General features: G+C 44.4%; 4 protein-coding genes across 7 annotated transcripts; 2 read left to right on the forward strand and 2 right to left on the reverse strand.

The window, feature by feature from the left end:
• The first annotated feature begins 942 nt into the window (after positions 1-942).
• On the forward strand, positions 943-4,901 carry fam185a (family with sequence similarity 185 member A). The gene is made up of 8 exons (XM_082542160.1): positions 943-1,462; positions 1,550-1,659; positions 2,686-2,778; positions 2,989-3,127; positions 3,950-3,991; positions 4,080-4,175; positions 4,281-4,415; positions 4,568-4,901. Exons 1-8 carry the CDS (start codon positions 1,027-1,029, stop codon positions 4,678-4,680), a joined length of 1,164 nt encoding a protein of 387 aa, XP_082398286.1. The 5' UTR covers positions 943-1,026; the 3' UTR covers positions 4,681-4,901.
• Positions 4,902-6,621: 1,720 nt separating this feature from the next.
• Positions 6,622-14,438, reverse strand: LOC309711706 (uncharacterized protein). 2 transcript variants are annotated; one of them, XR_014278074.1, is made up of 2 exons: positions 7,115-13,361; positions 6,622-6,731 (listed from the first exon to the last, which is right to left on the reverse strand). XR_014278074.1 is itself a non-coding variant. In XM_082542156.1 (2 exons), the coding sequence occupies exon 2, from the start codon at positions 12,911-12,913 to the stop codon at positions 7,343-7,345; it is 5,571 nt and encodes a 1,856-aa protein (XP_082398282.1). In that variant the 5' UTR covers positions 12,914-13,564; positions 13,948-14,438; the 3' UTR covers positions 6,622-7,342. The 2 variants fall into 2 exon arrangements, 1 of the variants encoding a protein (XP_082398282.1); XM_082542156.1 differs by adding an exon at positions 13,948-14,438 and having other exon boundaries at positions 6,622-13,564.
• fbxl13 (F-box and leucine-rich repeat protein 13) lies at positions 13,455-24,228 on the reverse strand. The gene is made up of 17 exons (XM_082538105.1): positions 24,033-24,228; positions 23,790-23,925; positions 19,463-19,515; positions 19,116-19,216; positions 18,467-18,596; positions 17,965-18,063; positions 17,752-17,872; positions 17,261-17,366; positions 17,196-17,199; positions 16,830-16,941; positions 16,047-16,209; positions 15,850-15,969; positions 15,607-15,730; positions 15,427-15,507; positions 14,985-15,119; positions 14,715-14,878; positions 13,455-14,631 (listed from the first exon to the last, which is right to left on the reverse strand). The coding sequence occupies exons 1-17, from the start codon at positions 24,150-24,152 to the stop codon at positions 14,517-14,519; spliced, it is 1,884 nt and encodes a 627-aa protein (XP_082394231.1). The 5' UTR covers positions 24,153-24,228; the 3' UTR covers positions 13,455-14,516.
• LOC309711707 (leucine-rich repeat-containing protein 17-like) lies at positions 18,224-23,674 on the forward strand. Of its 3 annotated transcripts, none has more exons than XM_082542159.1 (7): positions 18,224-18,526; positions 20,774-20,906; positions 20,989-21,465; positions 21,546-21,760; positions 22,380-22,535; positions 22,993-23,134; positions 23,223-23,674. In XM_082542159.1, exons 2-7 carry the CDS (start codon positions 20,782-20,784, stop codon positions 23,500-23,502), a joined length of 1,395 nt encoding a protein of 464 aa, XP_082398285.1. In that variant the 5' UTR covers positions 18,224-18,526; positions 20,774-20,781; the 3' UTR covers positions 23,503-23,674. The 3 variants fall into 3 exon arrangements, with proteins under 3 accessions (XP_082398285.1, XP_082398283.1, XP_082398284.1); XM_082542157.1 differs by having other exon boundaries at positions 18,228-18,526; positions 20,705-20,906; XM_082542158.1 differs by lacking the exon at positions 18,224-18,526 and adding an exon at positions 19,967-20,078 and having other exon boundaries at positions 20,705-20,906.
• Positions 24,229-26,470: the final 2,242 nt, after the last annotated feature.

Below are 26,470 nucleotides of genomic sequence, written 5' to 3' on the forward strand. Positions count from 1 at the left end.
CTTTCCCTTCAACCCAAAATCATAAACTTAAATAAAAAGTAAGGTGACGTGGAAAAGTATGATTTTTAATATTGGACAGTCCACAGAGCATAGAGAGTAGCAGAGGTTTTGGAAAGCTTGAGCTTAGTGCAAAGCAAATATGATGTTTCTTTTGAAGGATTGTTTAGAAATATTCAATAAAGTTTGTCAGCCGATTCCTGGCAATAGGTCCTGTTACGCTGACTTTGTGTCAGCACCTGAGAAATTACTAGTAGATTTTGGTATGATCCAAAATTTTAATGACCATCAAATCCCTGTGATTAATAATTAGTTAACAAAACGTGCTAATTATGTGCTATAGACTATAACTAAAATAGACATGACAGTAAACACAAAAAAGGTTCAGATGCTTTTCATAGTGGATGTTTGAGGTATATTTTTCATTAAAACAAATAAATCATTAATTTCACACTGTTCAGTGGACGATACACTGAACTTAGATGATAGAAACAATGTATCGATCCTACAGTGCTACAATGATATGATACCAACATTGGTATCGATAATACTGCTATTTAGATCAATCCGCCCACCTCGAGAAAATTAGTTCAATCCTGTGACGACATCTTTGTGATTAATTAATGCGTACAATAAATGACTGGCAGATGCCAGAGTCAGGATTTAATGCGGACCGGATTTGCGAATGTGCCCAGAAAACTGTCTTCCTGAAATAAAAATATTTTTTCTGAACCCATAACGAAGCACTTTCTCACTGCAAACCTCAGGACAAGTGTTTCTGCTTATAACATAAACATATTGCACAGAAAGGTAAATGAATAAGAGTTTAGTGTTGAAAGAGCTATTACCGAGGTGCTGTAAACACAGTATATACAGTTTTTAGGATCTCTTGTGCACATATTTTTCATGAAGCTTTTAATCTGAAATGTCATACCGGAAACGTTTTGTCTTGCGCGGATCTCGAGTGAATGGCGTGTTTATAGTGTGTCTTGTGGCTACAGTCAGGCGTGGATTAGTTGATTTACCGAGATGTTTTGGGGATCAGCAGGTCAGCGGGGGTCTGTCGGGCTTCTCCGCTGCTGGTCCCTGACGGTCAGCCCCAAGACTCTCACACCCACCCGGTGTCCTCCGCACACTCCACGCTCGCTCTCGTTCTCTGCCCCTCTAAAGTCTCCTGCTCATGAAGAGGTGAAGCAGCCTCTGAGGCGGTGGGATCTGTCAGTGAGCCCCTTCACCACGGTGCGCGCACAGATAGGCTGCAACATATCCATCCACCCGCTGGACCCGCACACCTACCCCGAGGCTGATCGAGCCTTCATAACAGTCCACGGGCCAGACAAGGAGCAGGAAGTCAGTCTGGACCGGTTAAAGGTCCACTATGATGACCGGAGCAAAGAGCTCCTAATATCCGCTGAGACGGTGGACAGCGACGTGTCCATCGAAATGTCTGCACCCCTCAAAAGCAGTGAGTGTGTCTATGACAGGGGATCCACACTAAAGTGATTCTGCGCTCTGCGTCTTTGAATAATTTCTGTATGTGAAATTTTGTCAGATCTCTTCATTACTACTCAAGGAAAGGGAAGCGTGCAAGTTAAGAATATGGAGTGTGATATCTGCAAGGTGCGAACAGAAAAGGGGAACTGCCTGCTGCACTCTGTCAAGGTGGGTATTGGCAACACATGTCAGGCCTGCAATTAGTCGGTCCTACTTGTTGGAGCAATTTACCCACACTATGTCTTTCTCCAGCCTGCTTATGTTACAAAGACAAAGCCAAACCACACACTCTTCTGCTAAAACAGCTCGGCCCTGACCTTCATCTATCAAAACATTTACTGACTGTGACTGTTGATCCTTAAACACTTGAGCTGAAGGCAAGTGGACTTCTTCACTGGCCTGTGAATCAGGTTGTAATTCAATTAAACTGATTTTCCATGTATTTTACCTGAAATTACGATGCATTTAAAATTCAAGATTCAAAATTCAAGTTTATACAGGAACGAAGAAATAATTATACTCCAAGCAGTTTTAAGTAATGTGTAGTTTCTGGGTATTTTAGTGAAAAGACAAACAAAATTTCCCCATCTTACACTGTAAATGCCCTGCACCTTTATATTGTAGTGGCTTCACCTTGCCTTTTTACATTTTGCATGATCCATTATATTGATGTGCATCATGCATGCTCCGCTATTCAGCTGTCCTCTTTTATTTATGGTTCTTATTTGTTTTTGTTTTTTAATGTCTCTGTAAAACCCTTTGAATCATTTTGCTGTTGAATTGAATTGCTATATAAATAAACTTGCCTTGCCTTACATATAAAATATGTCATGAGGACTTGTTTTTTTAACAATCCTGGAAATTATGCACTACTTAAATTACTAATGTAATACTTGAAATGGCTCACAGTATAATTAGTCTTTTTTACGTCAAAATACCTGAAGTTACACCCTTTGGAGGTAGTCCTGAAAATTGTCCTGTGAGTCATTAAGGTCACACCGGTCAAGGTACAAGTTGTTGGAAAGACATCTCAAGACTGGATCACAGGTAGCTGGCAGTTTATGTTGTAGGCCACCACCTTTGTTCAGTGTCAGTTGTCCCTTTACTGTTATTTCAAATCATCTGTCTTCTCTATGCAAACTGTGAGCATCCTGAAAAGAGCGCCCTTTCTCATCTTTTCCTGTCTTATTTCAGGCTCATCAGGTTGAGGTGCAATCCCACGAAGGGCATGTTACAGGTGTGGGCACAATCAATGGCAACGTGGTCATCAGCACTGGGGGAGACAGTGTAAGGATGACTGTTATTTCTACGTGTTAGTCCTTATACTCAGCAGTCATTAGGGGGCAGCAGTACCCTGAAATACGCGTTAGCAGTGTTGAGTTTCATGTTTTCCTTTTTTTTTTTTTTTGTGGCTATTACTTAAAACAAACAACATCAAAAAAGCTGCGATTATACATCGTGTACATCCCTGTGTAGTGATCAGTTGTACGTTTACAGGCAGTGGATGTCAAGAAGCTCCAGGGCACCAAGATGAATGTGTCAACAGAGCACGGCCCTCTGAAGGTCAAAGCCATCTACGCGGAGTCCACCTGCATCTCATCCCGTTCGGGGAGAGTGAACCTAGGGCACGTGCACGGTGAGCAAAAGCGAGCGTCCATCATTCATTTTTAATAAAAACTTGTAGCTTAATGAAATTACATGTGTGGTTATTACGAAAGCCAGAGTCCAATGCAAAGTGAGCCAATAAGCAATTAAATACTTAGACTCTACTACACATTAGATTGTTTAGATTATGATAGTTTAGTTTTTAAGTAAATGTATATATTTTTTGCCAGTGGATAAAAATATCAAATGAAGATCTCATTGCCAGCTATTGATCCCAACAGTGTGTGAAATTGGAACAAATAGAACCGACCTGAGTGTTAAAATACTGTTGGCAGGTTAACACACAGGCAATAATAATCTAAAGTAACACAAAATGGGTAAATCTGCACAAAGAGATGACTGAGAACCTTCACAGACACAAAGAGGTTGCTATTTTTTGCACACTATATTACATTGCAGCACATTTTGTACTCAGCTGCTTTATGTTACTTGCTTGGTAAAGCAGGACTTTGGTATGTCTGGAATCCCGGGCTCGAAGCAGAGGTGATTTTAACTGCAATGTGGTTGTAATTTATCCGCTTATCCAGCTTGTTACTCGTTTCTGAAAAGCTATGAAACAATGTAGTTTTAAGAAGACTAATTCTTCAAAGTCAAGATGAGATCAGAGCTTTGTGATGTGTAGTAAGAAAAATGCACCATTGATGCAGACGTTTCCTTTTCTTCCTGATAATGATGAGCCTCAGACTCCAACACATGCATGGAAACAATTATCTTGTTGACTTAGAGCTGCAGGCTTGTGATATCTACAGTCTTAGAAGTGTTATCATTAATTATGTGCTTTCATTAATTAAAGGTGAGACTACTGTGAAGAATGCGTGTGGAGATACAGTTATAGGTGAGCAAGTCGACCGACTGCACATTGCCCTTTATATGGTCTCCGTCAGTGGAAGCAAAACAAAACACCCGAGGCTTTGCTTTTTCAGATGGTTCAAATAGCTTCCTGAAGGTTTCCTCTGACAGCGGAGGCATCGATGTCTACGTGGGAGACGGTGGCAGTGCTGAGCTTCACAGTCAGCAAGGTAAACACACATTACAAGAACAACTTTGTCTTTATTTGACACAACTTTCTTTGTTACATCTTTTGAGTCATATTGTTTTTCTCCTTCGTTCTGTGTCTTACGTAGGAGCGGTGAGCGTGCGTGTGCCGTCCTCATTAAGAGCTGGGGTGAGGCTTTGTGGGACGTCGGTGGATATCAGCCCAGAGGTTGTTCTCCATGGAGTAGAAAACAACACGTCTGAAGGCCACACCACCGTTACTGGTAAGCTCGTAACCTTCTTTATAACGCTTCCCTGTGGCACAGTTAATGCCATATCCTAAAACAAGTAATCCCATACACAATGTTCTGTTCATAATCCGCCTCTGCTTTGTTTTCCTCCTACTTTTATGTGCCCTGTTCTGTGTTTCTTACAGGCTACATGAATGTAGAGTCTCCGGCTAATCAGTGGGTTAAAGCTCAAGCAGACAGAGGCTCCATCAGACTGACCGTACAAAGCTGGTTTGAGTCCCGGAGGCTAGTCAGCTGAATGTCCCGTTTTTTTTCCTAGAATCATAATGATGCATCGCTGAACTGGGACTTAAAAAATGTACAAGAAAGAGCCAAACATTACTGCAGCTGTAAGAGACTGAATGCTTATTTAACACAGGATATACTGCATTATAATCTGAAGTATATTACAAATGTTCTATGTGTGTAAGAAGCCACTGTACATACAGACTGCAGTGAGATTATGTGTGCACAAAACCGTTGGAGTGTTTTGGATGTTTAAAAAAAAAAAAAAAAAAAAAGTTTTGCTCATATTTTCTTTTCTTTTTTTTTTTTTTTGTCCAAGTTTACCGAATGTTACTGGAAGCTACCTCAAACTATGAAAGCACCGTTGAATACCTTGCACCTCTCCACTGTTACCCTTGTGTTCACCTCTAATTAATTATAGAGTCACATATTTGGAAATATTACTTTAAAAATGAATTTTGCAGCTAGCAGCATGTCAGTAGCATGATTGGGTTCAAGTACAACAGTTTACGCAGTTTCCCAGAAGTAAACACGTGCAGAGGTTTACCAATCTGCAAACTGTGGAACGATTTTAGAATAATGTTCCTGAACATAAAATTGTAAATATCTTGAATATTATAAAGAGACTCTGGAGAAATCTCTGTTGCGCAAAGGACAAGGCCAAAAATTGATGCTGGCTGCGCGTGATCTTTGGGCTCTTGGATAGCACCGCATTAAAAACAGAGACGATTCTGTCATGAAAATCAGTACGTGGGCTCAGGAGCCCTTCCAGAAACAGGTCATAGTTTGCAGCGCCATCCAAAAATGCAGGTTAAAGCTCTGTCGTGAAGATAATACAGAAATCCCACTGTCTTCTTTGGACTAAAGCCCATCAAACATGGATTGAGGCAAAGTGGAATACTGTTCTGTGGTCAGACAAATTTAAATTTGTAATTGTTTTTAAAAACTTTTGGATGCTGTATCCTCTGAACTAAAGAGAGGATAGACCATCTGGCTTGTTGTCGGTGCTCTGTTCAAAATCCTGCATCTTTAACAGTATAAGGGTTCATTAGTGACTGATGGCAGCTCGCACACGGAAAAGTACCGTCAACGCTGAAAGATGAATATAGGTTTGCGAACAACATGCACCGCCATTCATTTTCAGGAAGAACTACAAATTTCAGTAAGGCAAGTTCAGCATCTGTTAGAACAGCATGACTTCATAGTAGAAAAGTGCTGAACTGACCCAAAGCCCAGACTTAACTTATTAAAAACATTTGGTGGATCATCATCGTCAGACCCAGCAGTGCCGAGCAGTCAGAATCCTATATCAGTCAAGAATGAGACAACATTCCTCTCCCAGACGTCCAGCAGCTGGTCTCCTCAGTTCTGAGACATTAACAGACTGTTGTTAAAAGAGGAGATGCTACACAGTGGTAAAAATGGCACTCTGTCAAATATGAGATGCTTTTCTGCCATTAAATTCAAATTGAGTAGTGACTCTATAGTGTGGTCCACGCCAAATCCCTTTGGAGTTGTGTCAGGAAGGACATCTGGTATTTAAAATAAATCAGATGGGAATAAGGGAGCAGTAGAAAAAAGCTTCACCATCTATGGGATAAAATGTACATCACCCAAAACTGGAACAGTAAACTTCTAAAGCAGGGGTCTCAAACTTGCGGCCTGGGGCCCACTTGCAGCCCACCTCACCCCTACTTCACGTTTGCAGTTTTGTTATACAATATTTGAAATTAAAAGAAAAAACGAAACACTACATTTTTGGAAATATTTGTGGGAGTTTTCTTGTTTGATTTTGTACTACTTGAAGACTAAAGTGGTCCTCCAATGAGCAGTGGCCCACGACTCATTTAAGTTTGAGTGTTAATTTGGGTTGAACCCAGGACTGTATAGGCGTTGGCTGAATAGCAGTGGTGTTCACCTTGGGGTGTCGGTCAGAACACACAGGACGCACAGATAAAGGTTATACCGTCTTTACTGTGATTCCTCAGCTTAACAGCACAGTACAGCAACACAGTAATGCAACCGCAGGCTTACAGAGTGGTGAGGGGTGTGGGTGTGTGTGGTCTGTGAACAGAACATATACAGAATACTGAATGTAATAAACATCTAAGTCATGAATTATGATGCATTAGCGTTCTTCGAATCTAACCAGAACTACAAATGGGAATTCCTATATGAACATCTACATGCACGAGTTTCATACACTACTCCCAAACCCTTACAGTACATGACATTGATTGCCAATACACCCAACAACAATATATCACAAACACCAAATCGTTTAGCTTACAGCTAGCAGGTATGTAGCATAACAGGTAGCATTAGTAGCATGAACTAGCCACATAGCGAACAGGTCGATACACATTGCACTTCTACATCCACTAAATGTCTAATTGGCATAAAAGACTAAAACTGTCCTTTTCAGGCATGGCTCCACGTCTACTCACAGTTCTTTAGCGACGCACACAACTCACACCGTGTGTAGACACCCCCTGCAGAGTCAGTCTGCCAGGCGGCTCTTGCTATGTGCTAGCTCCAACTCTGATCACTGGAACATGTGCTCAATAGTGCAACTGTGCTCTCTCGCCACAAGGGGGCCCCCCACACAGCTGACAGCCTTTCCAACATAGCCGCCCCCCAATTTGCGGTGCAAATTGGCCCCATGGAAAGGCTGTTTATACAGACGAGGGCTCCCCCACCTGGTCATCCTCATCCTTGATCGCTGGAAGCACAATCAGACGTACTATAGGCCGGGTGTATGTTTTGTCACGTATCTTCACCTCTGCTGTTCTGGTGTGGCCATCAGAACCAGTAAGAATCTTCGTCACTCTCCCAATCTGCCATGATGCTCTGGGTAGCTGTGGATCCACCAGCAGAACAACCGCTCCCTCTGTTATGTCCTCCATGGGTCTCTGCCACTTCATGCGAGTTTGGAGATTAGGCAAATAGTGTCTGATGAAAGATGACCAGAATCTGTCCACCAGGATTTGCGAATGTCTCCATCTTCGCCTCCCTAGCGCTTCTTCTTCGGGATACACTACCTGAGGTAGGGAGCTGTCAGGCCACCCCATGAGCAAGTAGTTAGGGGTCACTGGATCGATGTCAGCCACATCAGCAGAAACATAACCTAGGGGTTTGGCATTCAGGATACCCTCGATTTCTGTAAGAACGGTCCTGAGTACTTCCTCACTCACTGTTTGAGAGCCGACAGAGGTGTATAAGGCGTTTTTGATAGAGCGGATTTCTCTTTCCCAAGTGCCTCCAAAGTGGGGTGCTGCAGGTGGGTTGAAGCGGAAACGAACCTGCTGCTTAGCCAGTTTCTGCTGGAGGTCCGGACTCATGATGGAGAACGCCTGCTGGAGCTCCTTTTCCCCTCCTTTGAAGTTTGTCCCCTGATCCGAGTAAACTTCTGCCGGTTTCCCTCTTCTCGCAATGAACCTTCGGAAGGCCATCAGAAAGGAGTCAGTGTCGATGGATGTCAGGAGGTCTATATGGACGGCCCGAGTAGTGAGGCACTTAAACAAAATGCCCCATCGCTTCTCCCTGCGTCTGCCTATCTTGATCCAGAAAGGACCAAAGCAGTCCATGCCAGTCGAATAGAAGGCAGGTTTGAACAGCCTGAGGCGGGCAGGTGGCAGGTCAGCCATTTGCTGAGAAGCTGGGTTTGCCCTCCACCTACGGCAATCCATGCAACTATGTTGGTGCCGCTTAACGGCCTCTCTACCTCGCAGGATCCATACAGTCCGCCGAAGCTCAGCGAATACTCTCTCTGGGCCAGGATGACCGAGACGTGCATCCACATCTTGAATAAGTAGTCTGGTATACACATGGGTGGGATCCAGGACCACAGGGTGTACAACAGACAGATCAAGGCTCTCTGCTCGCCGCAGCCTGCCACCAACCCGGATCAGTCTATGATTGGCATCATACTGCGGTGCTAGGCATAGCAGCCGACTGTTAGCCGGTATAGGTTTGCCTGCTTGTAGTAGGTGGTAGTCCTCTGGGAAACAGTCCATCTGAATCTGTCTCAAGATCTGTTGCTCTGCCTCGGTGTAGGCCCCTGCAGTAGATGAGTTACTCCCAGCTGGGTCACCCTGCATTGCTGCATTTTGAATCTCCTTAGCTGTGGCTTCTACTAATTCTGCCCATGTGTTGAACCGCTGGGCCTCTGGGGTTTGATTACCCGGGGTCGTGTTAGCCATATGACATATGGCAGAGCGTTTTAGCTCGATGCCATCCTCTGGGTCTGATGTACCCAACGATGGGCAGGAGGGCCACTGGTCAGGAGGTAGGAGGAGGAAATCTGGTCCTTGAGTCCACCTATTTGGGCTGGCCAGTTCAGTGAGACTTTTGCCCCTTGTGATGTCATCAGCTGGGTTTCTTGTAGAATCCACATATCGCCAGTCTTTGGGGTTAGTAAGCTCTTGAATTTCTGTAATCCTGGTGCCAACAAACACCTTGAAATGGCAGGATGTGGAATGCAACCAGTTGAGGACAGTGGTTGAATCAGACCACAGCGTACATGTGGTCACCTTGAACGTTAGTTCTGTCTGAAGTAGCTTTGCGAGCTGGGCTCCAGTGAGTGCAGCGCAGAGTTTGAGTCTGGGAATAGATATCTGCTTCCTTGGAGCAACCCGTGATCTGGCCATGAGGAATGACAGCTGCGCATTACCATAATGATCTTCTGATCTCAGGTAAGCCACAGAGCCATAGGCTCGCTCTGATGCATCGCAAAAGATATGTACCTCTCTTGCAATGTCAGATAGATCCATGTGCGGCAGTGTGTAACATCGTGGCAATGTTAACTCTGATAAATGCACCAACTCCCCCTTCCATGTCTTCCACTGGTGCAGCAAATCATGAGGTAACTGGGGGTCATCCCAATCTCGATGCTTGTCCCAGAGTTGCTGTACAATAATCTTGGCCCTGGTGGTGAAGGGAATGATGAACCCAAGTGGGTCGTACTGACTAGCCAGGGTTCGATATATGTTCCTCATAGTGGGCTCTCCATAGTCAATGGGTCGGTGCTTGAGGCTGAGGGTGTCCGTCTCACAGTTCCAGTTCAGTCCCAGGGTTGATTCATGCGCTTCTTGTCGGTCCTGTGACAGCCAGAGTTCCAGTTTGTCTGACCGTGCCTCGGATGGCAGATGACTAATCACTTCTGGCCTATTACTAGCCCACTGCCGAATTTCAAAACCCCCGGAAGCCAGAAGCTGCCGTAGTTTCTTGACCAACTGCTGGGCTTCTTCAATCGATGAAACACTCTGTAGACAGTTGTCCACATAGAAGCACCGTTCGATGGAGAACCTCACCTCCTCTCCTGGTTCACTATGCAGGAGGACATGCCGCTGTAGCGCAAAGGAGGCACAGCAGGGACTACATGTTGTCCCAAAGGGAAGGACTTGCCATTCATAGCTGTGAGGGGGCTCATCCCGATTCATATTGCGCCAAAGAAACCTCAGGAGCGGTTTGTCTTCCGGGAGTAGGCACACCTGGTGGAACATCCCTTTTATGTCACCACTGATGGCAATGCTGTGTTCTCTGAAGCGCAGGAGCACTCCAACCAGAGAAGGGCTCAGGACAGGGCCAGGCAATAGGGACTCGTTCAGGTTAAGTCCCTTGTGTCGAAAAGAGCAATTAAAGACCACTCTATTCTTGCCATTGTGCTGGACCATGTGATGAGGTATGTAGCAACTCTCTTGGCTCTGAGAGGCAACCTCCGGTTGCAGTTTGGCTACGAACCCAGAGGTCACCAACCTTTCAATCTCGTCCATATATGCAGCAGCCCTAACTGGGTCTTTGCTCAGACGTCTCTCCATACTCCTCAGGCTGGGCAGTGTCGCCTCTTGGGTGGCCTGAAAAAGTGGTGCATCCTTCCTCCTCAATAAGGGTGTGGCATACCGGAGCACTCCCTTAACCTCCACGCGCCTTGTTCTGGCCTCCAATATCTGAAGGGCTTCATGATCCTCCTTCGACCTTGTCACCTCCTTTTCACTCTTATATGGTAGAACATCCACTTGCCACAGCTTCTCCACATTCCTCTGGAGTTCAACAGATAGGGGGCTGCAGGAGGTATAGAGACACTGTTGAGACTCTAACTGTGACTCAAGCGACTTTGCAGGCTCTTGCAGAGTCCATCCTAGTCGGGTTCGCATCGCAGCTGGCCCTCCTGGTGATCCAAAGTGCACAGGCTCTATAGGGTTTATGAGATGTGGGTGATCAGCCCCAATTAGCAACAGGGGTGAAACTCTGCTGAAGGTTTGTAGGGGCAAGTCCGTCAGATGTCGGTACCTTCTCTTGAGCATGGTAACTGGATATGAATGCTCAGCTAAGCCAAGCCGCTGGGCAGTGAAGGCATTAGCTATGTGAAAGGATTTCTGGGGCTGCATGATAGGGGACAGTGTGAATGAAACGCAGGCCCCATGTAACGTTTGGATATCCTGACGGATAGTTCTCAGGGCGAGGTCTTCAGGTGTGCCTGTTAGGCCCAGTTGCTGAGCTGCAGAGGAGAGCAGCATGGTGCGGTCAGAGCCATCATCCAGGATGGCATAAGTGTCCAGAGTTTTGTCACCATTTCTCAGGAGAACTCTAATCACTTTAAGCAGAACACGGGTAGAATCTGAAGGTTTATCTAGGTGGAGTATTTCAGTTGCAGAGCTCACCAGGCAAGTACCTTCCTTCACACTCTTGGCGTTGACCTCATGCAGGATCTGAAGGTGTTTGCCTTGACATAGGCTGCAAGCTTTCTTCAGATTGCACTGTGCTGCTTGATGTGATCTGCCACATCGCCAACAACGCTGGTTTGTCTTAATCCAGTCTAAGATTTGAGCCTTATCAAACGACTGGAATATGGGGCACTGACTCAGATAATGGTCCTCCGTATCACAGTAGGGGCAGTAAGCTTTCAGCGGGCCTTTCTTCTTGCTATGGACAGCTGGTTTGCTGCTCACCGACTCGACAGGCTGCTTCGTCGGCAGATTCTCTGAGCCATGCAGGATAGTGGCCATGCGCTTTACTGACTTCGTCTCTCTCAGGCGCTCTGCTTTCTGGATGACCCTCTCCTTCTGCCCTGTAGCCCCAAGCTGGGTACTGCTATCTTGGCACCATGTTTCCAGCTGTAACCAGTCTGAAAAGTCTGTTAGGTTGTATACTACCCCTGGATGGCGACACATATGTCTCCGGAACTCAGACCTCATTTCAGCTGGCAGCTTACTGAGGAGCCGTGCCACATGAGAGCCACATTTCAGTTCCACTTCGCCATCCGGACCAAGGGTCTTCAGCATACCAACGAGAGCCCGAATCTGCAGTGCGAATCTTTCAAAAGCCTCCACATCCCGGCGACGAATGTCCGGTGCATCCATAACACCGGCAATCTTCCTGAGGGCTAACTGGTGGGGCTGACCAAACTTCTCCGATAGGGCTGCCATGGTGTCAGTATAGGGGGATGGAGAATTGAGATATGCATCAGCTATGAGACGTGCTTCATCTAGTTTCAAATGATCCATCAGTATCTGAAACTTGAAAAGCTCTGTCCCATCCGGTGGCAGTAGATTGTCAAGTGCGATCTTTAACCGGGCAAACTCGCTTGGGTCCTTCTTAATGAGATCGGGAATACTTGGAGTTGGACCCCTGTATGTTTTCTCTTGTGCCATTACATGTGGTGGCTGGTAGGCTGGGGATGGATGAGGTTTATATTGCGATGATGTTATGATAGGTCTTGATACCTCGGCGACGGGCTGCTGGCTCCAGATGTTGGTGGGGGCTTGACTCTGGAAACTGGGATAAGCACTAGCAGAAAACTGCTCCTGCCAAGGAGGCTTCAAATGTTGCGGAATGATAGGTGGATGTTCAAACCCAAAGGAAGGTGCACTGTTGGGGAATGGCGGGGTTGGCCGACTAGCTGTCAGTGTCTGCTCCTTTAACAGCTGTAGTTCACCCATCATCCTATCCAATGTATCAATCATTGTAGTATCCTTGGGTGGAATACTCTGAGCTGATGGTGGGCGAAAGTATGGCCTTTGGTATTCTTGTTGAGCATGGATGTCCTGCCTATTGTCATACTGCGGCCATGGACTCGTTCGTGCATCTATTCTATGTGTATGGGAACTAATCGTGGGGACACTGATGGGCTGCATACGTTGGAAGGAAGACAGAGGGGGTACATGTGTTGGGGGTGATCTCTGGTCCCGTTGCTCCGACACCTCTGTCTGGTTCACGTGTTTGGGCGTAAGGCTGAGGTCTGCCATTCATACCACACTGCGAACCCGAAACTGCAGACATTTCCCATGGTCGATGGAAAGGAGAAGGAGGCTGATGGTTCAGGCCATCCCTACTGGGCACATGCTGCCGCATATCCTGCAGATCATTCGAGGAAGCGGTCCATTCATCCACGGTGTGTTCCCATCCAGGCTGACTTGTTGGGCTAGACGAGCGGGAGGTCTGTACAGACACTGCCGATGGCACGTACTGCTTTTGCTCTTCTAGCCCGGGTGCATACTGTGCTGTGTACGAGTGACGGTAGGGTGTCATGTCTCGTTGGTGGCCCACCAAGCTCACCTCATAGTCTGCAAGGTAGGGAGGAGGTTGCACTTGGCGCCTTGGGCGAGTTGAATCTGAGACATCTTCACTGGAGAAGAAACTAGGCTGCATCTTTAGGATCCAAGGAAAGCACCATCCGGCTCGAAGGACCAATGTTAATTTGGGTTGAACCCAGGACTGTATAGGCGTTGGCTGAATAGCAGTGGTGTTCACCTTGGGGTGTCGGTCAGAACACACAGGACGCACAGATAAAGGTTATACCGTCTTTACTGTGATTCCTCAGCTTAACAGCACAGTACAGCAACACAGTAATGCAACCGCAGGCTTACAGAGTGGTGAGGGGTGTGGGTGTGTGTGGTCTGTGAACAGAACATATACAGAATACTGAATGTAATAAACATCTAAGTCATGAATTATGATGCATTAGCGTTCTTCGAATCTAACCAGAACTACAAATGGGAATTCCTATATGAACATCTACATGCACGAGTTTCATACACTACTCCCAAACCCTTACAGTACATGACATTGATTGCCAATACACCCAACAACAATATATCACAAACACCAAATCGTTTAGCTTACAGCTAGCAGGTATGTAGCATAACAGGTAGCATTAGTAGCATGAACTAGCCACATAGCGAACAGGTCGATACACATTGCACTTCTACATCCACTAAATGTCTAATTGGCATAAAAGACTAAAACTGTCCTTTTCAGGCATGGCTCCACGTCTACTCACAGTTCTTTAGCGACGCACACAACTCACACCGTGTGTAGACACCCCCTGCAGAGTCAGTCTGCCAGGCGGCTCTTGCTATGTGCTAGCTCCAACTCTGATCACTGGAACATGTGCTCAATAGTGCAACTGTGCTCTCTCGCCACAAGGGGGCCCCCCCACACAGCTGACAGCCTTTCCAACATTGAGACCCCTGTTCTAAAGATTATGTTGAGACATTTCTGAATTTGAAGCAAACTTTGAATTCAGTCATTTCAGACCAATGATGGCCGGAAACATCAAGTCCATGAGAAACTGTGCATATAAATAGGATTTCCAGTGAGAAAAGGTTGCTATATTATTAATAGATAGGACCGCAAACTGGCTCCTGAAGTAAACTAGTACACCACTTCAACTGTGCTGTTGGAAACTGATGAAATGTGTCAGCAAAGCAGGTAAAACTTTGTGTTGTAGGCTTCTGTCCCGACAGGTACAGACCAGAAAGACCACACAGGTAAACCTCTGTTTATTTCCTGCATGGACTTACTGCAGTTGTCATTACTGATTACTGCTTTGCTACTTCTGATGGATCATCACTTGCTGGGTTTTGTGACCAGATGCCCCATGTTGTATCCAAACCAGTATGGAGGGGTGTCGCTGCTGTGCTCCCAGTATGTCACACGTGGCTGAAGTTTTGAGGCAGCTGCCCTGAGGAAACACACCTTTATCGATCGGTTAAAGTTTTGGGCAGGAGTTTAGCTTTGCTGTGAACTTTTAAGAGCATGCCGTACCTCGAGATGCCGCTGCAGCAGGCCATCGTGATGGAACTGAGTGGAGGACAAATTCTTTCCAAGTACCGAAGTGTGAGATCTGTGAGAAGAACACAACCACTCACATCAAGCTCTCGCAAGTACTGAGATCCACTTGTCAGATACTGCACGGCCATATCGGTCATCTGAGGCAGGGGGAGAAAAATGAAAAAATGTCATGAAATGACAAGAAGAAAGGCAGTTCCTTCAACTGGGTAACATTAAATGCCTTAGTAATGTGCACGTTTATACCTTAAAACAGCCGACCATCCGCAGTGCGACCAGGCCTCTGCAGTAAAACGAAAAGGCTCTGACGGCTGCGTCAGACAGAGCCACACAATGAGAGATATCGACATGTTCCAGGTCTGTCACATTCTTGCACAGCTTCTGCTCATTGTGAGAAACAAAGAAAATGAGAGATGTGTGATGAAGTGTTACTGATTAGAAAATAAATGAGGACTAAACATGGAGGAAATTGGAAATAATTTCTTCAATGGTGTTGGCTTGTTGAAAGCAAAAGATTCTTTGAAATAGCTGTGGAAAAAGAGAAGGGTTTCATTTTGTAAAACCATTAGTCCAGGAAAAGGTTTGGATACAATTGTAATTCCCATCAGTTGTCAATGTTACAAAACAATGTGAGAAGAAGAAAACTTGGACGCTGAACAGTTGGCTGAAATTCCAGATAAATATGCACCTTAATTCCAGCGTCTGTGACAGAGAAGCACTTGGCAATAACCAATTTCCTCAAGGGAATTCCCTCAAGAGTGGCCAGTCCCTAAAAATGCAAATACCCAAGTTACAGGTTGTTCTTCAAATTCCCAAAATTCAAATCTTCAGCAATGCGTGAAAACAAGAGCAAACATGGTAACAGTACTTGATCCTGGATGTTGCAGCTGCTGAGGTCAAGTGAGCAGAGAGAGCTCCCACCCAGCCACTCCACGGCCGAGTCCGTCAGCCTCTCGCAGTAACTCAGATTGAGATGGAGAAGTTTACACAACCTAACAAGTTGGAAAAAATGCAAACAAAAGCTGCTTTATGATAGTATTTAGGCTCAGTTCTGGGTAAATACTCATGAAAAAAAAAACTGTCATATAATCAGAGACGTAACTGTGTGTACCTTTGTGCAATCCTCATGACAGAGATGTCGGTGATGTGACTGCAGTGACTGACATTCAGTTCTTGCAGTTCATTTGCTGAGCAGCCTTTAGTCAAATACTGCACCCCAACATCAGTCACCCTGAAACACATTATTTAAAGAAATGTAAAGAAAAGGTATGAAAAGTGAGACTTCGGTCATCACAAACAAGCACACACCTGTTGCAATACGAGATGTTAAGATACCGCAGATGTTGGAGGGAGGCTATAGATTTGAGGCTTGCGTCAGTCATCCCGGGGCATTCTGCTGCGTGGAGCCTGCGGAGACCTTGTGAGCTTCTGAACAGGGCGTTCCAGCTCAAGTCTGTGAGCTGGTAGTTGCCTAACGCACAAGCATTGTGTACAACATAGTGGAGAATAACTGGAGCAGTATTAAAACTCTTCACACAATGGGGAAACAATTATTTGATCCCCTGCTGAAATTTTAAGTTTGCTCGCTTGAAAAAAATGAACAGCCTCTTAATTTTTATTGTAGTTCCATTTTAATGGAAAAAGACAGAAATCAACCAAAACACATTACATACAAGTTATAAATTGATTTTTTAATGTCACTGAGTGAAATGAGTATTTCCACCCCAAGCAAAACATGACCTAATACTTGGTGGAGAAACCTGTGTTAGCAGGCACAGGTAGGTCACCAGGTTAGGACACATCTTAGGAGAGACTTTGGCCAACTTCTCAGTTTGTTGGCCTCTGCTTGGGCACTCAAAGCTTCAAGTCCTGTAGAATTGTCCTGATCCAGTATCAGAAAAAAACAGTCCCAATGGATAATGTTTCCAAGTCCATGCTTCACTATCGGGATGGTATTTTTTGGGTCATACTCAGTACTTTTCTTCGTTCAAACGTAACGGGTTGAGTTAATACTGTAAAGCTTGATTATAGTTTCATCTGACCACAGCACTTTCTCCCAAGCCTCATTTAGATGTTCACTGGCAAACTTACATGTGGCTTCTTGAGCAGGGGGACCATGTGGGTTCAATCCATTATGGCGTAGTCCAGGGGTGGGCAACTCCAGGCCTCGAGGGCTGGTGTCCCTGCAGGTTTTAGATGTGTCCTTGAACCAACACAGCTGATTTAAATGGCTAAATTAGCTCCTGCAGTTCTACAGAGGCCTGGTAACGAACTAATCATGTGATTCAGGTGTGTTGACCCAAGGTGAGATCTAAAACCTGCAGGGACACCGGCCCTCAAGGCCTGGAATTGCCCACCCCTGGCGTAGTCTATTGCCAAGCTGATTAACAAGGTCCTCCTGTGTAGTTTTGTGCTGATCCACACACAATTTTCACCCCATGAGGCATCGTCTTGTACGGAGCTCCAGAATGAAGGATGAGCAATGATCATTTTATAGTTCTTCTATTTCTGAATAATTGCACTAATAGTTCTCACCAAGCTTCTTGCTGATGTTGTTGTACCTCATTTCAACCTTTCCCAGGTCTACCATCTTGCCCCTGATGTCCTGTGGCAGCTCTTTGGTCATGTCTATGATGGTGGAGAGGTTGGAATGGACAAAACTGATTATGTGGACAGGTGTGCTTTGTACATATGAGTTGCAATCAGGAGTATCTTTGTTTGACTGACTGAAATCTGTGTGCAACTTGGGCACACAACCAATCTGTGGAATCATGAATTATTCAAATTCTTGTTTCACTCAATGGCACTTAAATCAATTTGTAACTTTGATGTAATGTGTTTTTTCTGGATATTTCCTTGATATTCTGACTCTCCTTTTAAATGAAACTACCATAAAATTTAGAGACTGATCATTTCTTTTTAAGCCGCAAACTTACAAATACAGCAGGGGATCAAATAATTATTTCCCCCACTGTGCGTGTATTGAAATGAAGACTGTGGGATGTGATCGCACCCTCTATGCTGAAAGACTTCAGTTTGGCTGCTTCAGCAACAGCTTTGAAAGCGATATCGGAAAGATGTGGTGCATCCAGCAGAGAAATAGCAGACAAGCAGTGACATCTGGTAAGGAGGGCCTGTTAGAGAAGAGCAACATGGGGTTAAGGGTGTGGGTACAAAGAATTATGCACAAGACAAGACACATTCATGTGCCATGATTTACACTCACCAGGACACAGCTATCTGAGAGCGTGAGCATGTCGTTGATCACAATCTCTTCAAGTGCAGGACATCCAGCAGAAATATATCTGAACCCAGCCACGGTCAACTAGGAGGAGAGGGGAAAATCTGTTTCATCATCTTAATCACTTTTCCTCATTCACAGAATTTTCAGGGCCCCATAAAACTATACATCTGGAAGCAAACTAATACGCATTCCCAGAAGAGTGTCTTTCATGTTGCAGTACGTGGGTTACGTTACAGAGTGTACACATGCTGAGTGGGTGGGCCAACCCAAACCTCTGCTTGGCCACAGCTGCCTTTTCCTCTCTTCTGCTCATTCGCTCGGCGCTCTCCCCGAGTGCAAACCCCAGCAACGCCAGGAACAAGAGAGAACACGTGCAAACAGACGAGTGATTGGATTTGTTCAAGACGGACTGAGGAGGTCAAAAGCCATTTGCTGTTTTCAGCTGAATTTGAGTGGAGCAGCTGAGAGAAACGCATCAACTGACCTGGGTGCAGCCGGACAAGTTGAGGTGGATGAGATTGTGGCAGCCCTTCCCTGTGGCCAGGTACAGAAAACCTTCGTCTGTGAATCTGTCGCAGTAGGCCAGACTCAGATACTGAAGGCTCAGGCAGTTTCTGTTAGATGTAAGAAATGATGAAGGCATATTATGTGTTAATGAGCCTTGTACGGATCATAGTTGGTTGTTTGGTTGTTTGTTTTTAGCACAAAAAAGTTACATTTGAAAAGAAAGCCTTGGCATAAAAAAGGAAAATGTCATTGTCAATTAAAGGTGAGCATCCTCACATTATTCTGTGGGAAAATGTGAATCAGATAGCATTGCATAATACTACAAGCCGTGAGAGAGCAACACCATCATGGAAATCGATCAACCTGTCATACAATTATACAGTGTAGCATCTGTTTCTCTAAATCATTTTGCTGGCACAGACCGCATTCATTTCGGACATGAAATACAAGCCAGCTGTGGGCTTCAACTGGACAAACAGACACGTAGATAATTCTGGAACCTGAGGGGCGGGATGCCATCAGAAAGAAACATTATGCACACCGATACACCGTTTGTAGCATCTTTTAAATCTATTCTGGTGACAAAGTCTAAATCACTGATGGTTTTACCACAAATGGAGACCTACCTGGACAGCTCTTGTAGAGTTTTGTTTGTTAAGAGGGTGCAAGAAAGGTTCAAGTAGAGCAGGCAGGGACAGCCCTCCAAAATTCTCTGGACCATCATATCCTACAAAAGGAGAGATTGAAATGTTACTTCCCATCCAACCAGGAAGGAACCTGTTACTAGAATCTATATTTGGAAAACTGACCATTGCCTGTTTATTTATCGGTGGATGAAATCAATTAGAATCAGGGTTTTGTCAAGGTTTAGAAAGTCAAAGTCAAACTTTAGAAAACTGTAAATGTGCACATACAAAAGCAAGATGCATTTTTCTGTAGCTTTAAGATGTTCGTTGTTAACATGTTCACTTACTGTAACATTAAAGCACTCAGACACATTGAGCTCCTGCAGGTTTCTGCATTCACCTGCAATAAAACAGTGAGCAGTATAGAACAGATACATGTTTACTTGTACTATGCTGAATATTTTTTGAAATACTTTATGACTGTATCTTAATGAATGAACAAGTATTGTCATAGTAATCCACTGTATTTTAAAGCTGTACATACACCAGTCAGGAATAACATTTTGACCACCTGCCTAATATTGTGTTGGTTGCTGTCAAAACAGCCCTGACCATCGAGGCACGGACTCTACCAGACCCCTGAAGGTGTTTCTGTGGTATCAGACACCAAGATGTTAGCAACAAATCCTTTAAGTCCTCTAAGTTGTGTGTTGGGGGATCCGTGGATTTGACTTGTTTGTTCAGCACATCTCACAGATGTTCAATTAGATTGAGATTTGGGGAATTTGGAGACAACTTAAACTCATCGTTGTGCTCTTCAAAAAGTTCCTGAACCATTTTTGCTTTGAGACAGGGTGCATTATCCTGCTGAAAGAACACAGCCGAACATTGCCCAAAGCATCACACTGCCTCCACCAGCTTGCCTTCTTCCTACAGTGCGTCCTGGTGCCAGGAGTTCTTCAAGTAAGCGACACACCTGCACCCAGCCAACCATGTGATTTATAAGAAAACATGATTCACCAGACGAGAACACTTCTTCCATTGCTCCATGGTCCAGTTCTGATACTCATGTACCGCTTGTTAGTTTATTTTTGAGCAAACTGCGATGGACTGTGTATTCTAACACCTTTCTATCAGGACCAACGCTAACCTTTTCGGCAGTTTAAGCTGAAGTAGCTCGTCTGCTGGATCGGACCACACAGGCCACCCTTCGCTCCCCACAAGGATCAGTGAGCCTCGGCCTCCCATATTCATTCCTTGAACCACTTTTGATAGGTACTGACCACTGAAGACCAGGAACACCCCACAAGCTGCAGTTCTGGAGATGTTCTGGCCATCATAATTTGGCCCTTGTCAACCTCGCTCAGATACTCACGTTTGCTTGTTTTTCCTGCTTCTAACACCAACTTTGAGGACAAAATGTTCACTCACTCGATAACATAGAGATAAGTGTTATTCACTTCACCTGTGATTGGTCATAATGTTATAACAGATTGGTGTGTTACCTCTCACTTCTGCTGGGATGACAGCTCCTGTGTACAATCAACAATACCAAATTTGCCCTTTGACCTGTTATTTCCATTTCCCAGTTTGAAAACTTTCATCAGAAGCTGATTTGACTCCAGTTAATCTTGCTGAAGAGACAACCCCCCCTGCAGGGTTCAGGATGCGTGCAATCCCCCCTCTCCTCTTATTCTGCCTTTTCCTCCTGCTGCTCCCATCCATCCAGATGAAAAAACCAGGGAAGGGCAGAGGCCTCAAAGGAGCAAGGCACAAACTCACACGGGACAGGTATGGATTACTCCTACATTTAATTTGATTTCTGCAGCCCATTTTTCACAGATTAATCAGCTGTTTGTGTTTTAATCGTCAGGGCAAGAGGTCCTCGCCGTCACAGCAGGTCAGGCCCATCTGGTCTTGTGTCACCCAACTGTTTAGAGTCACCAGAATCTGGGCATGTCTTTGTAGACTGCCAAGAACGGCGTCTCTCTTTTATTCCCACCGCAAACACATGGTCCAACAAACCCAAGCACCTCCTTCTAGCCCGTAACCGAATTAAAGTCCTTCATGATGGAGCCTTCCTCGGATACGAGAATTTAGATAGTCTGGACCTGCAGCAGAACCAGATCTCTCTAGTGGAGGATGGGGCCTTCCAGGGTCTGACAAAGCTTACCACCCTGCTGCTTCAGCACAACCGCCTCCAAACACTTAGTGAGGAGGTTCTCATCCCCATGCCAAACCTTGGCTACTTGCGTTTATATGATAACCCCTGGAACTGTCTCTGCCCAATTGATAGTCTTGTACGCACTCTTCAGGTGCCAAGCAATCGTAATCTAGGAAACCACGCCAGGTAAGTGATTCCAACAAAACTCAGTATGTAGTGTGCACTTTTTAAGTCATTACTCAGTGTCTAAATGTCCCCTCTTCTAGGTGTGCCAAGCCCATCTGGTTAAAAAACATGAAGTTGAAGCACGTTGATCCTGAGTTACTCTGTAAAGAACCAGACCCAGCCAACAACCAACAGAGTAATGAAACGGGTTACACGGGCGCTTTAGAGCCCAGTTCAATTCGAAGCAAACCAGATGTTACTACAGTCTGCTTCACCTACCATTACCCCCAAATACGGATGGACTGCAGTAACCGAGGCAAGCTCTCTGCACTCTACCCTCCTCTCCTCTGAGCCATTTCCTGAGAGGTTTATCACATGTGTTTTTGTTATGTAAGAGAGGGGTTAGGAAAAATACCTGCGACTGTCAGAGAGCGTGTATGCTCATGATTAAATATTGCTGTTGCTTGGCTGGGACGACTAAACAACTCACTCAAAGAATTTTCACAACCTAACGTAAAACAAGCAAACATGCACGTGTGGGTTTGCAAATGTGTGCTTACTTAACCTCTTATATTATCACTTTATAGGAGTTTGTCACCTTATAAATTTGAAAAGAAAGCCAACATCTGGCTTTTTTATGAGAACAGTCCTATTAAAATAGAAAACCATTTGTAGTGTGTCCAAAAAAGGACTAAATTAGATGTACTACTATCATCCTGCTGGCCTGAAGCCTGTATTTTAGTGTTTAACTCATTTTCTGGATAGAAACAGAACTCCAATTTGTCTCTGCGCTACATTTTAGTCACTAATCATCCAGTAGTGGAACTTGTGCTGACTTCTTGGAGCACTCTTGGGTTTGACCAATTTGAATTGAATGCATGAAAGATTGAGCTGAACATATAGATAAAGCTTTTTCTGCATTTATTTATGCTCAGGTTTTACTGAGGTGCCCTCAGGTATCCCCGACAACGTTGTCCACATCGACCTGTCGCATAATTCGATCAGTCACCTCAAAGCTAGAGACTTTCATGCCGCGAAGAGTCTCCGAACCCTTAATCTCAGCAATAACAACATGGAGCACCTGGACAAAGGTAAGCATGCTATTATTACCTATTTTCTAATAATCAGGGAATACAACAGCATGTACGGCCCTCAGTAGGTTTGTATCCACATGCACAACTGCAAATTTGTATACGTCACTTTCTTTATGTGATGGATACCATATGGATATGCAAAGTCAAAAGGTTAAGAACAGTTATACAAGTCTTGCCGCCTTCTGTTTCCCATTTTGTGTTTTCAGAGACAGCGGGCGTTCTGCCATCGTTCTGTATACTGTAATAATTTAATTTATGGTGGGGAAAGCTTAGGAGGTTGAAGACAAAGTGATCAGTGTGGTGAAGTTATTCAGACACACACTGAAGACAGGCTGAGCATTTATATTAAAGTCTGACTGCACTGCGTTTGCTCTTCATATGTTTATACTGAGAGAGTCAAGAAGCTAACGGAAGCTGTGCCCATGAACCTCTGCTTTCTCTCTCTCACTCTCAGGCTCTCTGACTGGGCTCTTGCATCTCCAGGAGCTGGACTTGTCAAACAACAACCTGACGTTTGTCCAGCACGGGGTTCTTGAAGACCTCTACTTCCTGTTACATTTAAAACTGGAAGGAAACCTCTGGGTGTGTGACTACAGGTGGGTTCCTCAGCTCAAATTTTTATAAGCATCTTTTTTCAATGTTAAATGCTGACAAGTTAACTAAAAACTCCCTGCCTTTTTTCAGCATTCAATACATGGTTTACTGGTTAAGCCTCCATCCAGGAGTGAGTCCTTCAGGCCTGGTGTGCTACTCTCCTCTGGAATATGCTGGGGAGAGCGTGGAGGAGTATGTGAAAGCTTACAACAGAGAGTGTCCAAAGCAGCAAAGCAGGCCAGATCAAGACCAGACAGACCCCAAGCTCTGGAACACACTGATGGAAGCACAGGCAGAGCTGGAGGAGGAGGAGCTGGAGCCGAGCGCTTTGAGGGTGCCGCAGAAATACCAGATCATCAGATTGTCCTGACTCAAGTTAAAATATGAACCTTAAAGGCTGTTTGTTTTGCCTTCATTAACCTGTTCTGTAATTTGTAAAGCAAAAAGTCTGCATCAGATGAAAAAACTATTTTTTTGTTGCTTTTATGTGTTATCGGTGTTGTGTTTGTAATTCAAATATATAAAGATCGACATTTTGATTAGTTTGACTCATTATTGTGGTTATAATAATAATAATAATCGTAATCATAATGCAAATTGCATTGATCTTTGCACACCTGCATATAAACCACCTTAAATCCAGCATTGAACACTTACTGACAAATCTCAGGCTGGACCACTGCAGGGACGTGCAGCCACGCAGGTTAAGATGGGTCACAAATAAACGGTAACTCTGCAGAATGTTCTTCACTGTGCTGTCTGTTATCCAGTCTTTGGCCACAGATAGGTTGATCTAGTAAGAGCAACAATTAGGGGACATCCAGACTCTTGCTATTTAAACTAAAAAAATTTTTAACAGCATCATAAATTAAACACAAGAAGTAATCTCTGAGTGCAGACCTGACTCCACAACACGCCCGACTGGATGATAGATTTCCATGTGCAGCATACTTCAGCACAGTTTAGCAGGTCTTGTAATCCTAAGTACTGAAAGATCTGAGGATTAACATAACAAATCATCTTTTTTTTAATCACATGGAAAAACAGCAGACAAATGACACTTGACCTTTCTCTGAATACTTAAAGGGAGTTACAGTAAAACTCTGGTTTATAATGTTGTTGCCATGAGGTGATGAAATATTACAGTTAGGTTTGTAAACTTTTAACCAAATATTGAAGCATACTTAAAATAAAAACAATATTTTTTATAAAACACAAACGTGGACATAGGATGTAGACACCATTTTTTGTATAAATACAACTTTCTCGCTTTCTGTTTGATGTTATTGGCCCTCTCACAGGGTCTGCTGGCACCTCTGCCAGATGTGAACAAGCACCCAAAGCCAAACATAGTCATGCTGAAACACTGTTCATCAACCGAGGACAGAAACAAATTCCACACAAACAGATGCTTCAACTGGTGAGTGGAGTCAGTGTTGGTGAGTGGCTATATATATATATATATATATATATATCATATATATGCATACATGAATTCACAGGTCAGTTTATTAGGTACACCTTGCTTATACCCCTTTTTGCCTTCAAGATGTTCTTAATATTGGAAATGTCTCATTCCGTTACATCCCAAAAGACGCTGCATAGTGGACTCGTCTCAAACTGGTTTCATGAACATGATAATGTGAACTTTGTGTGTTGTCCTATTGGAAGCAGCCATTAGAAGATAGGTACACTGTGGTCATAAAGGGACAGTGAGCAACAATACCCAGGTAGGCTGTGGTGTTTAAACTGTGCTGTGTTAGTACAGAGAGTGTACCAAGCAGCAGCAGCAGCCCGAGCAGTCAGTGTTGCAGACGAAATTGAGACTCAGAGCAGCCAATGGCTGTGCAAATTGCAGCCTCGGGTCCCTGTTGCCAACTTACAGGAGTGGCACCTGATCGTCTGCTGTAAGGATCCATGTGTTGTGCATTCAGAGATGTTTTTCTGCTTGGTTGTAATGAGTGGTTGTTTGAGATACTCCTGCCTTCCTATCAGCTCAAAACAGTCTGGCCAGTCTCCTCTGACCTCTGGCATGAACAAAATATTTTCTTTTCCCCCACAGAGAACTGCCGCATGCTGGATATTTTCTCTTTTTTGGACCTTTCGCTGTAAACCTTAGAGATTGTGTGGGAAAATTGGAGTGCATGAGCAGTTCCTGAAATGCTCAGACTATCCTGTGTGGAACCATAAACACACCACAGTCAAAGTCATTTAAATCACTTTTCTTCCTCATTCTGACGCTCGGTTTGAATTTCAGCCCTCACCACGTCTACATGTATAAATGCACTGAGTTGCTGCCATGTGCATTAAAAGATAGTTGAACAGGTGTACCTAATGAAGTGGCCTGTAAGTGTATATACACACGCACACTCTGGTATGTATTTAGATTAAAGGAAAATGATCTGCAAGTGACTTTAATCAAATACCCTCAAAGAGAGTGGACTGTATGTTTACAGTGGAATCTATTTAAAGAGTTATGTAACTGAAATCTGAGCTCATCGCTGACTGCTCAGAGAACAAGGGGGTGTTGCAGCCTGAAAAACAAACCAGACTTGCCATCATCTTTCTGTGTACAAACTCCAGGCTAAATACAAAGAAAACTGAGACAAGCATGCTGCTCGCTGTAAGAGAATCTACCTGCAGTAAGAAGCTGCTTGGGAGCACAGAGAGTGCATCACATCCTTTTTCACTCTGCTGATGCTTGTTGTCCATTTCAGTAAATCCCACTTGTAGCATCAGAGGAAAATTCATACACACACAAAAGATAAAAAGTGTTCATTCAGTTTTGAAGTAGTCTTCTGTCCCTTTCAAGTCCTATCTTTACACCATGGAGCAGTGATACACTTAAGGCTGAGGCATCTAGCCTTTACAGGGGTCTCCAGTTTCTCAGTGAGAGCTGGAGTGTTCATTCATTTTTAACTTAGGAAAATATACATTTCTGCACAAAAGTATGACAACTGAGTTAAGAATATAAGTAAAAAGGTGCACAGGGACAAAATGAGTCACGGCAGTGGGAGGATACAGCATGGGAGCATGACTTTTAGTCTGGCAAATTTCTTAACCTCAGTGAGTGTTTTCTCTGGCTTTTTACATGAGGGAGCGAGAAAAAAAACAGCCAGCAGACCTCAGTATAATTTCTTCAGAAAAAAAACCCTAAAATGTTGACCTACCAGCTTTCATCCTCTTGTGTAATTTGACCCAGCTCAACAGTTTGGTAAGTGCAACCTGCCGGCATTTCCTCTCAAAAGGCTTTTTTTGTCAAGTCCATCTGCAGAGTCAGCTCCAGGGTATCTCTCTTGCTCTGTGCAATGAACCTTTTCCACTTCCTGTCACCCAAC

This window comes from Aulonocara stuartgranti, assembly GCF_965226115.1.
Source record: "Aulonocara stuartgranti genome assembly, chromosome: 7".
NCBI classification, from domain to species: domain Eukaryota; kingdom Metazoa; phylum Chordata; class Actinopteri; order Cichliformes; family Cichlidae; genus Aulonocara; species Aulonocara stuartgranti.

Coding starts and splice junctions, on each gene's coding strand:
- fam185a (XM_082542160.1), top strand. CDS start 1,027: ATGTTTTGGGGATCAGCAGGTCAGCGGGGGTCTGTCGGGCTTCTCCGC. Junction 1,660..2,685: donor GCCTGCTGCACTCTGTCAAG/GTGGGTATTGGC, acceptor GTCTTATTTCAG/GCTCATCAGGTTGAGGTGCA. Junction 3,128..3,949: donor GAACCTAGGGCACGTGCACG/GTGAGCAAAAGC, acceptor CATTAATTAAAG/GTGAGACTACTGTGAAGAAT.
- LOC309711706 (XM_082542156.1), bottom strand. CDS start 12,913: ATGGCAGACCTCAGCCTTACGCCCAAACACGTGAACCAGACAGAGGTG.
- LOC309711707 (XM_082542159.1), top strand. CDS start 20,782: ATGCGTGCAATCCCCCCTCTCCTCTTATTCTGCCTTTTCCTCCTGCTG. Junction 21,761..22,379: donor GATGGACTGCAGTAACCGAG/GCAAGCTCTCTG, acceptor ATTTATGCTCAG/GTTTTACTGAGGTGCCCTCA. Junction 23,135..23,222: donor CTCTGGGTGTGTGACTACAG/GTGGGTTCCTCA, acceptor GCCTTTTTTCAG/CATTCAATACATGGTTTACT.
- fbxl13 (XM_082538105.1), bottom strand. CDS start 24,152: ATGATTTGTTATGTTAATCCTCAGATCTTTCAGTACTTAGGATTACAA. Junction 19,217..19,462: donor CTGAGTGCTTTAATGTTACA/GTAAGTGAACAT, acceptor CTCCTTTTGTAG/GATATGATGGTCCAGAGAAT. Junction 14,879..14,984: donor GGATGGTCGGCTGTTTTAAG/GTATAAACGTGC, acceptor CCCCTGCCTCAG/ATGACCGATATGGCCGTGCA.